We start from the raw sequence: 16625 nt of genomic DNA on the forward strand, positions 1-16625 counted from the left end.
TCCTTTAAAATACTCAAGATTTCCTAATAATATACTGAACACTATTCTCTTTAGCAAATATTTCTGCGACACACACACACACACACACACACACACACACACACACACACACACACACACACACACAAATCTAGTTTACACAATTTATTTTTTCAATAAAAACACAGACACCATTAGCCTATTTACGTCAACATTTTACATTGGCACAATGCTATATTGACATTAAGATAGTTACTGATCTACTGATCTAATCTATCACACATTACAGAAACTTTTACCATTTTGACATGTGCAGTCACCTATTTATTTCATTTTCATAATGTACATATACATCCAGGTAATGAGCTGCTTTTAATTAAACCATAAGCTGTTTGCCTTTACTCACTTTAACATCAGTTGAACAACACAATCTGAAGTGTTATACACTTAAAATTATTTACATACAGACACAAACATACACATTCAATTCAGTTACATCCACAGTCATTTATATTTATTACTTCTTGACTGCGTGCTATTTGAATGGATGCTGAAATTAGACTTGAGCTGGAAAAGCAGACAGAAAAAGATGGCAAGATGTCTGAAGTTCTGAAGATCTGTTGTCATTTTCTTATGTTATGCTTCAGCATATAACTGAAACTATAGTCATATCAACAAATTATTATTCAAAATTATAACATTATAGGCAAATGGCTACTCTGCTAAATTGTTCTAAAGTGACAACTAAACGCTAGAGGATCTTTCAAGCCAAATGACTAGAAACTAGCACCAAGATAGGATTTTACCACAGGTACACACACACACTTGTCTAATACACAGTCAAAAGTAGACAGTCTCATCAGTGTACACTTGACTGAATGATTCAGATTTAACTTTGAATATTTGAGATTGTAGTTGGGTACAGCCTCAACAGTGAGACATCAAATTATTTTCTAAACTACCTGCTTAATTGGATAGTTCAACATCCTGAAAAACATGTGTTTTCTCTTTCTTTGTGATATGTCTTGGCAAACAGTAGCCAGTCATAGTGACTGTGCACTATGAATATATTAAGAGAACTTGATGCCACATTCCAAGATGGCATCCCATTCATTTCTATAAAACTTGCTGCCAGGACACATGTGCAAAAAAGGTTTCCCTGGTTTCCGTGGTTTTTGCCCGATAAAACCTGAGCATTAGAGTTCTTCTCCAATTGAACCAGTTGAGAGCATTACAACCAATGTTACAAAGAAAAGGTCAGAATGAGTGTAAGATATACTGAACCAAAGTTACAGAGGCTCGTACATATTTATTGCAGGTTCTCTTGTCAAAAGCTGTTGCAGTGTTGTGGGGATCTTGCACAGACAGAGCTTTCAAACTGTCATTTGTCAAGGTTATGTGAAGACTGAAAGCATCCCACAGGTTGGTCTTGTTACCAAACCTACCATAAACAGTCTATAGATGTTAGGCTATCAGTTATGTGACCTTGTTCTTAGTATTCTCCTCCAGCAGTATCCTCTTGACCTGACACACCAATGCTGACTGCCAGCTCCACATACCTAATTTGCATTTTGAGGTCTGATGACAATGGGGGCAGATTTGAGTTAACTTCACTTGAAACTCACTAACCCTTACATGGCACCAACACACTTAACCCTTACAAAATGCCAGTATTTTTTTACATTTCATCCTTACACACAATGAGTTACTTTAGTTCCAAGTTTTTAAGGCCTGGAGCAAATTGTGTGTGTGTGTGTGTTTTTTTTTTTCACAAAGTCCTTCCACCCTGTCCCGGCACTTGCAGCAGGACCTCTGCCATTTCTAATTCTGTCCCTGGCATGTGACAATTACTTGGTAGGCGGAGATCATAGCGCTGCCCGGACCTATTGAAAGCCTTGTCATTCAGGGAGTATAGCTTCTCTGCAATATCATTGCGCACAACCAGAGCAAAAATCTTGGCTATGTAGCGATGCTTAGCAAAAAGCAGATACAGTTTCTTCCTCCTCCACGCCACATATCGGCAGGGGTTATCAGCACGCAGGGTCACCTGTGGAGAATAAAACATTTAACAGAAAGATGAGGCTGAAAGGATGCAAGCTGGTTTCACATGTGTAAGGTAAATGATAATTCCAGCTTATTACAACTTATGTCTTATAGTTTATCCCATCATTTCTATCAATTATGATAACAAATGTAAGTGCTGAGATCTGAGAAAACTTATAACCACTCAAGTTTAATTGACATTTTAATCATACAAGTCTAACAATTTATCAAACTGACCAATAATACTAATACTCATTATTCATCAACTGGATTTGATTAACCAGTTTACAAATTTACAAGTTAAATTAGTTTAACAACTTTGTTCATAAATGTTATGCATGGACTTTTGAGATGGGACCCATTGCTGATGGAGATTTGTCATCTCTCAGCTCCAAGTCCCTGGTTCCTACTGTAGAAGTAAATCTTTAAAAGCAGGTCATAAATAGATAGTAATTTTGAAAATGGGGTCAATAATTCTCTAAAGTAGCTGGTGCTCTAGTGAGTATTTGGGGCAGCAGTATGGTATAGTATGTGGGATTCAGCCAAAATAAACTGCTAAGGTGACTAAAGTGTGTGTTCTTGGTAATGAGGGAACATGTCACCCAGTGCAACAGTGTGTAATTTTGGACAATACCACATCTTTTTCACAACTAACATTTTCATTTGTCATAATGGGTAGAGCACGGATAGACCTAATCAGGGCTTATCAGTGCAACTATTTACACACTTCTATTTTTAGTTGTGAGTTAAACAGTAAATTATATTCAGGAGCAGAAATGTGAATAAAACCTATTACAAAATTCCACTGACCATTGAAAAAAAAAAAAAAAAAAAATCACATGAGCCCTAAAGACACCACTTTTCTGTCTAAACTGACTTTTTTTGTGTGTGTTTATAACTAAGACCTACTTCATTATCAATTAATGCCAAAGCACAATGATTTACTCAGCCCCTCCTTGCCCTGTTCTTTTTCTGTGGGAAGCACTGTTCATTTCATACCATTTATACTGTTTAAAGCATTTTAAAGTATAAATAATTGCACATTATTTGATTGATTTTCATTGCGGCCCTAATGGTCTTTATGCACTCCTAAATTTTTCAACTTAGCTTGGGACAAAAGGTCAAAGTGCCCCAGTGAGACATTCCCATTACCCCACATTCAAAAATACTAGGACCCTAGAAATGCAGTTGGAGTTTAATTAATTACACCTATGCTTTTCATGCTAGGAAAATATCTACAAAGGCCTGTGGCACAAAGAAATAAGATAAATAAGATGTTTGTTGGGGCAATTAAGATTTGTGGACCTAAAATTGGGATTAAACTCAGAAAACCTTGAATGATGTTGGCACAGGGTTTAGTGAATTGCCATTCCTGAGTTATTAATGCCTGAATGTTTTTTGCTCATGCAAAAGTTAAAATTAACCTGGAAGACACCCTCCTCTGATGGTCTGAGAGAGTCCCACTCAGGTGAATCCAGAAACTGGAAAGGGTAGATATAATGCAGAAACTCTCCATTAACTGTCACACGGATTCTGTTGGAGGATGGATGGGAGGTTGATATTAATTTTACAGCGGGAAACAGTAGCATGAACAGCATATCAACACTAAATCACACAGGACACAAAAACTGTTGCTAAAATGATAATCAGTGATACTGTATCACAACAGATGTCCTGGCAGAACAGCTGGGGAAAAACACCTGCAGTGACTTAAGTATATTGGCTGAACAGGCTAGAAAGTTTCAACCCTTATAGCATATATTTTATGCAATTTAGTGCGATTGATTGTTGAGTTAGGTAACCCTTTCATCTTGGACATCTAGAGGCAACACCTCCATCATCAACAACACAGTTCTCCAATAGGTTTTGCCACTTTTGAATAACAGATGTTTTCATTGTCTATTGCAATGTGTAGTTGATACCCTCTGTTCTGTCTAGGTTAGTGAAATATTACCATCGCTCAAAAGGAGGCCAGCTTCGGCTGAATGTTTGTTTTAACGAACCAAACAAACAAATTATTGGCTTCTCACTAATCAAATCACTATCATCATCAAAAAGAACATCATTTGCACTGATCTCCCTGCTAGCCAACTACACATAGCCCTGACAGGCGGTGATGGGAACTACCCTAGAAATGAATGGCTAATGGGAAGCACAAAGCTAAACTGGCTTTTTCTTTTGTTTGACCAGTCAAGCAGCTCATTTAACAACCCAAGAGCACAAGTGGATTTGTTGATTTGGCAAACCTCTCACAGTCCATTGAAAAGCATTTTAAGTCCCAAGGTCATATTACATCTGAACTCAAACTAACCTTTTGGACAAATGAGGATAATAAGGCACTGGACCAAGTGGCTGTTCTGTAACTCGGACACCAGCGGGAGACATTCCAGGACGACATAAGTCAGCTATCAGCTCTGGCAACAAGAGCAACTTTGTGGAACTAGTGTAAGCTTTTGCTGAGTTTGATACAATGTTAGCACAACACTTATTATTGGCTACTGCATTTACCAGTATGTCAAAGACAATTCAGAATGACATAGAAAGCACTGCTCATTTTATTCTAAGAAATAGCCAAAGACAAACACAGTGCCATTCATAGCAGCTGAAGTGGATGTAATCACATATCCTGAAAGTGCCAACTGACTGTTATAGTCCGCTATGTTAACAAAAAGGGTAGTGAGTGTTTTATTGGTTTCTTTGACATTAGCGTCTACAGAGATGCTGAAGCCATACGTACTGTGGTGATGAGGGCAATTACAAACTACAGTCCTGAAACAAAGCTCATTTGTCAAACATATGATGAGCTGCATGAGAGGGCAAAGAGGCAAAGTACAGGCACTTGTCAAGGCACAATGCCCATATGCAAGATTAATTTAGTTTTGGCTCAGGGAACAAGCAACATTCAGAAATAGAAAAGCTATTTTTGCATCTCTCGTCTGGTTCCACAGCGTCTTCAACCGTTCAAGTAAAAGCACAGCACTACTAAAAACTGGCTTGTTGGTACTAGTCTGTGTACTCTTGCCACCTACTGGGCTTTAAGCAGTTTAAGCATTACAGCAACACACCACAGGATTATTATTGAGTGAATGAAAACCTTCAACTATGTGTTCATTCTTTAGCTCACAAGAAGAAATTCCAAAGCAGTGTCATGGGTTACCCTATAACATGCATGTATATAGTGTGTCCCGTTTTGCTCGCATCTCTCTCATTGACTATCCAAAAGTTCTATTCACCACAATAAACAGCAGCAGGATAAGAGACAGAACTAAATGATGTGTTCTGTCTGTTGATTTCCATTCTTAACCACAGCACAACACCTATACACAACAAGCAGCGCTTCATTACAACCTGATAGGAGTGTGGGAAAACAAGACAAATATCGCCTTGACATTTTCAAAGGCAATCAGTGATTGTCCAGATGATCGGCGATCACCGATATCATCAGCACAACCGTAGTTTGCATTATTTCTTGCTGATTGCAGTTATTGTTGCAGATGTCCCCACATAAGGGTATGCACATAACCAGTGCTTATGGCTGTGAGAAGTTTCCACGTTTTCTTACAGTATTGGTAGAAAATAAATTGCATTGTGTTTTTGTGGTCCACAAAAGCCTTGCAAATATTATTGTTGTTATTGTTGGGGATGGGGGAGTTCCACCCCTAAAGAAAAATTTTAAAACCAAATATTTTATTCATGTTATTTTCCTAATTAATGTACACGTTTCAGCTCAGTGTATCTAATGTGTGTCACTGCCATTTGCAAGTCACATTTGTCTCCTCTGCTTTCTGTTCAAAGTGTGTGTCACACATGGAGCAGAGCAGAGGAGAGAATTTGACATCTTGTTATGTTAAATGCTATAAAAGCTTTCCAGCAAGTGTTACAAATCCCACTAAAACCAAAGATGGGACAGACATCGACCCCAAACAAGGGTTAATTTGAAAAAAATCATCGTACATATTTACTCTGTCTTTTAGCTATGTTTCACTTTGGGAACATAGATAATGTCACTGAAGCCTTGACTGTATTTCACAGCTCGTCAGGTGTGCCAAAAATAGAATCAATTTGGTCTAAATTTAGAGAAGGGAAGAATTAAATTATATAGTAAGCCATATTTTCACTACTGTCAATTCTAGGGCTAAATGTAGGCTATGTTAGGGACACTACAGGTATAGTAGAGGTACATTATAATGGGGTATAATTATGGGGCTCAGTTTCACAACCACTTTTGCTTCCTACCCAGTTAATAACTGTGTTTGAATGTATTTTAAGCCCATGTAGCTTTGCTAAAGCCATGTCAACCAAATCTACATGTAGCACATGTGAGTTCAATTGTGACCCATGCACATTTATTTGAATGCATTTCTTTTGTTACATGCTGTATTTTACAAATTAGACTCTTTGGTATATTAGGAGTCTGAACTGCACTTGCAAATGTCAGCGAATTATTGACATAATCTATCATCCTTTAGCAAAACAAGTTTCAGATATAAATACAATTTGGCGTCAGACATTATTATGGGTGATTGCGTCACCTGCCAGACAGGAGCACTGACAGCTTGTCAATAGCGGTTTTTCCCTCTATGGCGAAGCAGTGGTTCTGCTCTATGGTGTGGATGTCTCCGTCACAGCAGGCCACTATCTTCCCAAAATGTGTGAGAGACACGCCTAGTTTTTTAAACATACAGTGGTAAAGCTCCTGGAATTCCTGCTCGAAGGAAACGCTCCTCAGCCGGTAGGCAACATGCAGCACTTGTCCCAAACACACGCCGAAGAGTGCGACACTCCATAGAAAAGAGTCCGTAGTGCAGGGGTCCGACCATGCCCAGAGAGTTGAGCAAAAGAAGCCCAGAGTTAGGAAGGTGAATAGGTAGAGGAGTCCATAAAAACCGCTGCCGCCCATGAAGCCGAGGAATAGGAGGATACTGGCGAGGTGGAACACGGAGCCTTCCGAGCCGTCTCTCCATTCCTCACATAGCGGGTACAGCGAAGCCACTTGCTCCACCGTAAAGTTCATGGCTTCGAAGTCCGGAGGTTCCATGTGTACAAAAGTGAATTAAACTACCAGCAGAGTTAACTCAAAGCAACCAAGGGTCTCTCGGAGCACTCAGAAAACACCGCAGACACGAACATACACAGACATACCATTCGGCCGTAGGCATCCAACTGTGTGAAGAGGACCGAGTCAGCCAAAATACGACCGGAAATTGTGTTGGTAGAAAAAAAAAAAAAAAAATTCGTCGGAATTACTGAGCAAAGCGCTCATATTCAGGCTGAGCAACACAGCGCAGCCTGCCTTATATGCCAAACATATGCGGAAAGGACAATCGAGCACCAGACAAGATTTATTAATGGAATTAAGAAATAAATTAATGAATCAAATTTAACGTTCAAACAAATATGCCTAAATAGGCGTACATTTATTTTCATAAACATCTAATCATTAAAGGACTCAGATCAGGATTAGGAGCAAAAAACATGATCAGGACCACTTATGAGCTTGATGATCTTCCATGTAACAGGCGCTCGGAGGTGACTGGTTTTGAAGCTCCTGCCTTTATTGGGTCTCGAGGGCTGTGCCTAATAGGACCAGTCAATAATCCACAGAGCAGCTTTTAAATTGTAATGTATTATATTTTTAATGTCAGACCAGAAAAAGGTTTATGGGATCTATAAATGCTAATCAAAATATCAAAGCTTTTATTTTGACAAGCAAAACAACACTTCTGCCATGTCTGTCTCTGTGTGACTTGACACTGGCAATGTATCTTTTTATAACAATCTTAAAAGATGGAAGTGGTCGTCTTTCCCGGTGGCCCCTGATTCTAAATATGAAATGGTGAACGTGATAGTGGGGCAGAAATAAAATAAATAAAATAGATTAATACTAAGCAGATAAAAGACTATAATGTAAAGATAAGAAGTAGTCAGAGTGTAAGTGAACTGATTTCCTCAAATTTCCTCTTTAATGAGAGCTATGGAAGGTTACGAGGGTGAGTGATCTTTGTGGACCAGAATAGCAGCAGTACTCCCTCTGTGTACCCGGTCAAGGTGACTGTGACTGTTTGCTGGATGGGAGAAGGTGTGTGGGTGGCATATGGGGTAGCAGAGAAGGACAGAGAGCCCCTGGGTGTATTTCACATCAGGTCAGACATAAGGAGCTGGTGCAGAAACAGTCTTACCAGGTCTGACCCAGTTTTTTCAGACAAGCGATGTGGGATGACTAGAACATAGAAATGGGGTGTGTGTGTGTTGTTCCATACGTTTGATGGCATGCTTAAGTCTCATAAGGGAATTTATCTCTATGCAGTACACATCAGCAGATACCTAACACCATCTATTTTTAGAGCATTTCCACCCTGGACAGTCTCTGTATCTGTATGATTACATGCACAGGAAAATGTGTGTGCATACCTAATTTTAAGTCTGTGTCAGGAGTTAAAGAACCCAGATGCAGCCAACACAAGGGAGATGTGAAAAATGTTTAATAAACAGAAGAACTTACGGAACAGGAAGCAGAAGCACACGGAAACACAGGGAACTTCAACAGAAGCACAGGGGACTTGAACAGATGAACTGACAGACAAAGAGGAGCACAGAGACTAAATAGACACAAGGGACGCAAGGGTGATTGAACACACGTGAAACACATTAGGGCGGGCCAGACAGTCAATTCGGAGGGAAACAGGACAAAGACAGGAAGTAAAAACATAATTAGAAACACAGAAAATAACTACAAAATAAAACAGGAAATGACAATAACAAAAGTCCAAACGAAATCTCAAATGTAAAACGTCCGTCATGGCAACCGATGACAGTCTGTGTAAGCAGCCTGAGATCAGATATCAATAAATGAGAAAGAGCCAGTCTTTACTAATGTTGGTATGTAGGCAGGGAATAAGACTGTGTGATAACGTGATAACTGTTATTAGCAGATGTGTCAATCACACACCACTTTCCCTAAAATACACTCATGAGAAACAAATAATGATTAATCTGCTTCAGAAGATAAGATTTCTATCTGCTAGTGCTATTTTAGAATTTGGCATCCTGGGATAGAGCTCAGGGTAGGGTAGCAGTTACAGGAATCCTCTCTGGTGCCAGAAGGTCTCAGGTTCAGTGAGTGCTGAACTGTCCTGAACTACAAACTAAAGTTTATTTATATAAACTTTATTATTTAGGTTCAGCCTCAGCGCTCCAATCAGCCAATTTTCTAGCAGCAGCAGTTGGCTTTTTTTCTGTGAAAAATCTCTGATAAACTTAATCCCAACTGCTCAACAGCAAACTGACAAGGAGTAAGGAAGAGACTAAGAACCGAACAACTGAAAATCAAATACTGTATTCCCAGATGACACTGTATTTTTACAAAAGTATGACTGTGTTGTTATGGCTGATGTCAATTCTCATGAATGAGCATGCTTGTAACAACCACAGTGATTGGCTGCATGATTATAGACCCATCTGTGCTGGTGAACATGCATGCGCAACAATATTAAATTAAAAAACGATAGCCGTTAGCGATAGACAAATATAGACCGAATTAGGACATACAAATTAAATAATTTGGTTATTTTTTTGTTTTTTGGATTTTAAATACAACTCTGAGTTTTGCCTAGAGTCTTGCAGAGTCCTGGTGACCCACAAAAACAGTAATTTGTGGCTGGTATTTTGTCTTAATTTAATTTCCAGGTTCGGCTCTAAAAAAAGAACATGCTGGTCGGATCAGGGGTTTGGATGATAAGTGCATTAAAAAGAAATAAAAAAAAACAACTTGATGTACACTGTAAAATGTTTTCGCCGTTAAAAAACAGTGAACAACTGGAAGCAGGGTTGCCATTATTTTACTGTAAAATTAACGGTACCATGCTGTTGCTGGTATTTACAGTTTGCTACTGTTTTTGTAAATACAACAAAAAGCTGTTATTTTCTACTTTTACAGTAAAATACTGATGAAGAATTGGCAGTTTATTACTGTTTATTTACACTTTTTTCACAGGAGCTATATTTGCAGATTTTTACCGTTAACTGTAGTACATATATAAAACATGCTGCAGTATAAGCTATTGATAAATTAACTGCTAATAAAAAGAACTACATTTATTTCCCTAAACTTTATGAGTTGATAAATTATTCCTTGGCAGTCTTGCTATAAAACTATATTTTAATACATTGAATAAACACGGTCTTTGAAATTGCAACTTAAAATTTTAAGACAAATAATACTAATATACTTAAAGTGTCTTTTCAAACCACATCTCTCTTTATTAAGCTTGTGAAAACACAACATGCAAATAAACAAAATTTCAGTCATTTAAAAAACATCTCTAAGAAGTGTTGTAGTCTGCATGAACATTAAACACTGAACACAAATAAACACAACAAAATATTATCAAAAATAATCAAGTGGTTGTCTAACATAAGCTGTCATACTGTATGTGAATATTTATAAGGATTGTATGAGGGAACATCTTAAGGAGTGAATGATTGGCCAGGTGAACTGAAATAAGAGTGTGCCTAAGACACTGACAGTGTGTGTGTGAGTGAGAGTGTGAACTGACTTATGTAGAGTCTCACTCAAAGTCCTTAATTTCTTTAGTAGACTGGAGACACAAGGGTTGACTGATGCCATCTTTTTCTGGGTGACCTTCCCCAGACTTTGACCTGTCCAGCCTTGGTGCCTCTGTCAGGATTTATCCCCATGAATGTCCTGAAAAACAAGAGTGTGTATTCAGGTGGGGAAATAGGACAGTGTACTTTCATGGTGCAGATTAAGTAATAGGTTGTTTCGCCTTGATTAGTGTCAGAATAGCTTCCTTAACATGCTCAGATGTTTTAGGCAGCTTGTATGTAACATGTGAGACAAAACTCAACAAACACAAGGTCAACATGATCAAAGCTGCTGTGAGCACACAGTACCAGCTGAAGGATGTAAGCATCTCACCTTTGAACGAATTCCAGTGTGCATGCAGCATCATCTTGGGACTTAAGATTGAAGCTATAGTGAGTAGGAAAGACTGCAGCGATTCAGTCAGTCAATTCAGTCCCGACAGTAAAGTAATGTTATCTAAATAAAATCAGCAGCGTCCTTTGGAGCTGAGCACTTAACAGATGCTAACACAAAGTAAAGTGAAGATGAAACTCACCCTGTAGTTTGGAGGATCAGGATCAGAGTCCAGCTCCTCTCTCTGTCACAAGGTGAAACTGCCAGGGAAAAGGGTGATAGACAGTTAACATTACAGTGTTACCGACGTTTTCAGATCACAACAGAAGGATTTTTTTCCAATTAGCAACTGTACAGCTATACATCGAAGTAACTAACGTTAGCTGAAAGTACTCACTGTTTGCTTGTGTGTGTGTCAGCTCAGACTCTGATCTCAAATGACTTAAACTTTATTTGAGTCCAATGCTCTTTACATTCACTCTGAATACACTTCATTTTAGAGAAATAATCCTAAACATAAAGATAAGCTTAAAGTATCTTAAAGGCTAACATTACAAGTAAAATAACTCGACTTGTTTGATGGTATTCTACTAGATAATCAATACAACTTGATTGGAAATGTGATGTATAAGGCTCTCACCTATTCAATTGAAGGATGAAGATAGAAAAAAATCAAAACTGCATTGTCCAATCAAACGTGTCTCATGCTCTGTTTTCCCAAAATGCATTGCAAAAAATACTGTGAATTACTGTTTTAATACTGTTTCATGAGAGAAATTTACAGTAATATACTGCATTTAAAGATAACAGGATTGTACTGTTGAAATTTCCCCATAAATTTACAGGAATTTATTACAGTGTACTGACTTTAATCAGATGCATTACTAATAGGCATGTTAACTGGAGATGTGCTGCTCAATATTATTAGAATAAGCAAAAAATAGTCATTTAAATTGCATGTCATGAATTAGGCCTACCTTCATTTTAAAATATATTATCTTAGTTTCACATGTAGGATGAAATGGCTCAAAATGATCACTTTGAATGTGCTGCCTAACCAAATTATTTGAACAGTGCATGGTTATTGAAGGATTTGCAGTTTCGAGTCGGGCCACAGATCATGTGTCCATGGATAGGGGCGGGTTGCGTAACCAATTGGCCATACTGTGCGGGTGGCAGGGCGGGTATGGTATTGCATGTCACAGGGCCGGGGCGGGAGTGGGAGCAGGTCTGGAAAATCAGACCTGTGCAGGACTCTGGTGTTGCCACCAGAAATACTTGGATGACACAGTTATTGTTGTGTGCATAAGGAGTGGGCAGGAAGAGGAGTACAGGGATCTGACGATGGCCTTCAGTGAATGAAGCGACAAGAACTGCATCCTTCTGAACACCTCCAAGACCAAGAAAATAGTCATTGACTTACGGAGGTTTAGGCCCACCCTTGAGCAGGTCAACATTAGAGGGAAGGACATTGAGGTGGTGCACACTTAAATAAATAGCATCTGAACAGTAAACTGAACTGGTCACTGAACACGGATGCCGTCTACAGGAAGGGGCAGAGCCGGATCTTTTTCCTCAGGAGGCTCAGGTCCTTTGATGTCTGCCGTGAAATGATGCACATGTTTTTTCAGTCAGTGGTGGCCAGTGTCCTTTTTTATTCTGCAGTCTGCTGGGGCAGCAGCATGTCTGACATGAACACAAGGAGACTTGACAAGCTAGTTAAAAAAGCTGGATCTGTGCTCGGCAGGAGTCTGGACTCACACAGGACTGTTGAGAGATGCATGTAAGATGCAGCCATCTTGAATAATACCACCCTCTACACAACATTCTGGCAGGACAGAGAAGCAGCTACAGCTTCAGCAAACATCTCATCTCACTGCTCTGCAGGTCTGAATGAATTTTCTAAAATGCATCTGAATGATGATGTTTGTGTTTAATTTAACAAATAAAATTAAATTCACTCAATGGAAAAAAATGTGTTTAGTAAATAGATTGGCTTCCAGATGGCTGGAAATTCTTCAAGCCGTTGGCATTGCAACATTGCATTGTCCCTGTTGCCAAGTAAAGTGCTTAATTTCTGCACTGACTGGGTTGTTTCGGTTGGTTGGAGATGTTATTGTATCCCTAACAAGCTCCACAACAGTCATTATTCCCTCAGGATCGGGGGCGGTACCTAAGTGACTGAGCGTCAGGTATGGTTTCCCCAACATTGTGACGTGGAAAGACAGCAGCTAGGTAGCTTTCTGAATTACTCTTAGTCAATAAATGAGTCCTTAGTACTGACACAGCCCTTATTTATAGGAGTTTCTCCTAAACCTTCAACTTGCTTTGTGAATACTACCCCAGAGCTCAAAGAAAATTGAATACTGAATATTCAACAGGTGAACACAAATATGTGAAATGTGAAATAAGTATACGTGATTTAAATTAAACAAAATATGAATAATCACCATTATCCTTTCACACCACCACAATGTTGATATGACATTGCTATTATTGCTGCCCTTTTTATGTTGGGTAAATTGGGCCAACCACAGCTGATTCCAGTCTGGCTTAGACTCAGTGGCAGGGGTTATTTTTTTTCTATTACACTGACACTTATACAGTAAAAGGAGGACTTTGAGGAGTGATGTTTTTGGAAACAGAAACAGAAAAAGACAAACACTGTAATGTCTGGATGAGGAAGAGTAAGAGCAAGGGGCCCAGGGAAAAGAGAAGGCCCAGTGAGAGATGCAGTGAGAGGTGCAGGAGCAGTGAGAGATGCAGTGAGAGGTGCAGGAGCAGTGAGAGGAGCAGGGCCAGGGAGAGGAGCAGGGCCAGGGAGAAGAGCAGGCTCAAGGAGAGGGCAAGGTAGAGGTGTAAGAATGCGTGGTGGTGGCATTCCAAGGGCTGCAAGAACAGTAGTCAGTGATGAAATTCATGCCACTATCATTGACCATGTAATCAACCACCAATCCCCTTTCACTAAGAGAGGCTGGTGAAAGAGTGCAGCCCAATTTGAGGCGGTCAACGGTTGCCTCCATTATACGCATCTTTCAACAAACCAACAGGTAAGTATTGCATTTTACATGGATTGTTTCTATTCTCACTTGACATGTCAATAAGGCCATACAGTAATGCATATGTTGATTTTTTTGTCCCTCTAAAGAAAGCAACGTCTTCCTCCCTCTGGGGGAAGAGGAAAGCTCCTCAATAATGATCAAGAGCTTGCCATTGTAGAAATGGTTGTTGCAAATAATGCAATAAAACTGCATGAAATTCAAACTAGAATTGTGGGTTAGGGTTACCATGAGATATTTGACAATATCGATAGCATCAGCCTCACAACCATTACGCGGACATTGTCCAAACACAGAGTACGGATGAAGCAGCTCTACACTGTTCCCTTTGAGAGGAACAATGAGAAAGTCGAGGAGCTACGATGACAATATGTCCACGTATAGTGTATATTCAATTCAATGTCCAGTTCTATAAGCTTTGCACTTTGCAAGTAGGTAACCTACACAGTAATAGGTTACAGTACAGTATGGTATACGGTAATGACATGATTTACATAAACTTTGTTTCAGAGAGTTATGGAATTGGAGGCCAACCAGGCCCCTCATGAATTCATACACATAGATGAGGCAGGATTCAATCTGGCCAAAAGGCGTCGACGTGGACGAAATGTAATTGGAAAAAGGGCCACAGTTGATGTGCCAGGACAGAGAGGGGCAAACATTACCATGTGTGCAGCAATTGCAAATGCAGGATTACTCCTTCACAGATGTCAGGTTGGACCCTACAATACCGAGCGCCTCCTTGCCTTTCTCAATGATCTCCACCAGCGCCTGGTTCCAGAGCAGGATCAGGAGGGTTAAAACATGAGGACCTTTGTAATCACCTGGGACAATGTGGCTTTCCATCATTCGCAAGCAATAACAACATGGTTTGAAGTCCACCCAAGACTGGTACGTCTCTTCCTTCCACCCTATTCACCTTTCCTCAACCCCATAGAGGAGTTCTTTTCTGCAAGGAGGTGGAAGGTTTATGACCATCAGCCACATGACCAGATGTCCCTCCTTGAAGCCATGGCTGCTGGCTGCAGGGACATCACAGTTGATGATTGCCAAGGGTGGATCCGACATACCAAGTGGCTTTATCCCAGGTGCATCGCCTTGGATAATATCAGATGCGATGTTGATGAAAACATGTGGCCTAACCCTGAAGATCGCAGAGATTAGATACAGTAATTTTGTGCTTTTTTTTACTTCCCCCCCTTTTTATCTGGGCTTTTTACTGTTGTTTTTTTGTTCAGAATGCTCTTGTGTGTTTCATGGATATTTTGTTCACTGTAAGCAATACTGTAAAACTTTTTCTGTTCTATCATACTGTAAACAGTATCTCTACTGTACCTCCAGTAAAGGAGTAAACAGTAAAGGAAAAAAAAACTGATTTGCTTTTTACTGGAATGCTTTTGAATGTGAACATGTGGACATACAGTTCCCAACCAAGAAATTTAGTGTAAAAACGGTGGATTGCATGTTTTGCATGCAAATACCTGTAAAACTGAAACATAAAAGTCTATGCAGTTTTTGTAATGTCAACAATAGCCAGTATTTTGAAACCTGGTGTACTTTGATTGACTGCATGTACCTTGTGAAGTGAAAACAAGTGTTATTCTTTGACATAATAATTCATTTAGAGTCAGATTTCCAGTGTTTTGGTAAAGTTAGTGTGTGCAGAGAAAGATGTGTTCTATTTTGAAATGAAAAGTTAGTATATGTTTAACAAAATGTGTTTTTGAGAAGAAAATTATCCATTTGGCCAATTGTGTTTTGTAGGTGTGAGTCTGTGTTAAGAGTTTAGAAAAAGTATCTGAAGTCTTGGTAAGCGCTTGTTAGCGATTGAAAAAAACTGTATTCAATTGTTTGTTTATTATCAGCTGAGATATATTGTTTTTGAACTGATATCATCGCAGAAGCAGAGGTTTTTATACTGTATCTAAGGTTTGGAATATTGTTTTTGCTATTGTGGGATGTTGTGTGTTAACATTCGTAAATAATAGAAAAACAATCCATAATTTTGTTGGGAGGTATAGCTTGTCTGTTAAGAAAATGTAAGCATTGTGGAAATGTGTTCACTGACTGCATATTGTGTGAAAACGACATGAAATGTGTGAATGGTATGGCCACAAAAGGCCGATGCTGTGCTAATTGTGTTTAGAGTTTTGAAAATGTGACAACTGGTTGGACAAACGCTTGTTAGCGACTGAAAAAAACTGTAATACCATGAATGGATATAAATCAATGTTATAATGTGTCACTGATCAGATGTCTCTGAATATTGAATGTCAGATACACTTAATAACTCATGAAAAACCTTTAGTTGTTATGGCTGTAATTATAAGTAAAATCATGCTCTTTTCTCTATCCCTGTCAATTAAGTTACATTTTCACATGAAGCAATGCACTACCAATGTTAAACGTTCAACATGTCATAAGAACTGCAACACCAACAGCTAAGTTAACAAATGCAACAGCAGCCTCACTTATGGTGTGAAGTCTGTTGGTTTATAATTTTGACTAAAAACTATAAACTACCACAAAAATAACAATTACTGAACTACCATGTTCTGAACAGAAGCATTCTAGACACTAACAAGTAACTTTAGCATTTGTGATCA

The 16625-nt window shown here is 39.0% G+C and overlaps 1 protein-coding gene and 1 long non-coding RNA gene across 2 annotated transcripts; one reads left to right on the forward strand and one right to left on the reverse strand.

Moving 5' to 3' along the window:
• Positions 1 to 182: 182 nt before the first annotated feature.
• LOC111233933 (popeye domain-containing protein 3-like) lies at positions 183 to 7171 on the reverse strand. The gene is made up of 3 exons (XM_022761858.1): positions 6555 to 7171; positions 3447 to 3555; positions 183 to 2026 (listed from the first exon to the last, which is right to left on the reverse strand). The coding sequence occupies exons 1-3, from the start codon at positions 7058 to 7060 to the stop codon at positions 1748 to 1750; spliced, it is 894 nt and encodes a 297-aa protein (XP_022617579.1). The 5' UTR covers positions 7061 to 7171; the 3' UTR covers positions 183 to 1747.
• Positions 1933 to 16351, forward strand: LOC111233934. The gene is made up of 3 exons (XR_002665632.1): positions 1933 to 2095; positions 13930 to 14010; positions 14530 to 16351. It is a non-coding gene; the product is annotated as an uncharacterized LOC111233934 (long non-coding RNA).
• The last annotated feature ends 274 nt before the right edge of the window (positions 16352 to 16625 follow it).

The sequence above is a fragment of the Seriola dumerili genome, unplaced genomic scaffold (genome assembly GCF_002260705.1).
Source record: "Seriola dumerili isolate Sdu_G_001 unplaced genomic scaffold, Sdu_1.0 BDQW01000432.1, whole genome shotgun sequence".
Lineage (NCBI taxonomy): Eukaryota > Metazoa > Chordata > Actinopteri > Carangiformes > Carangidae > Seriola > Seriola dumerili.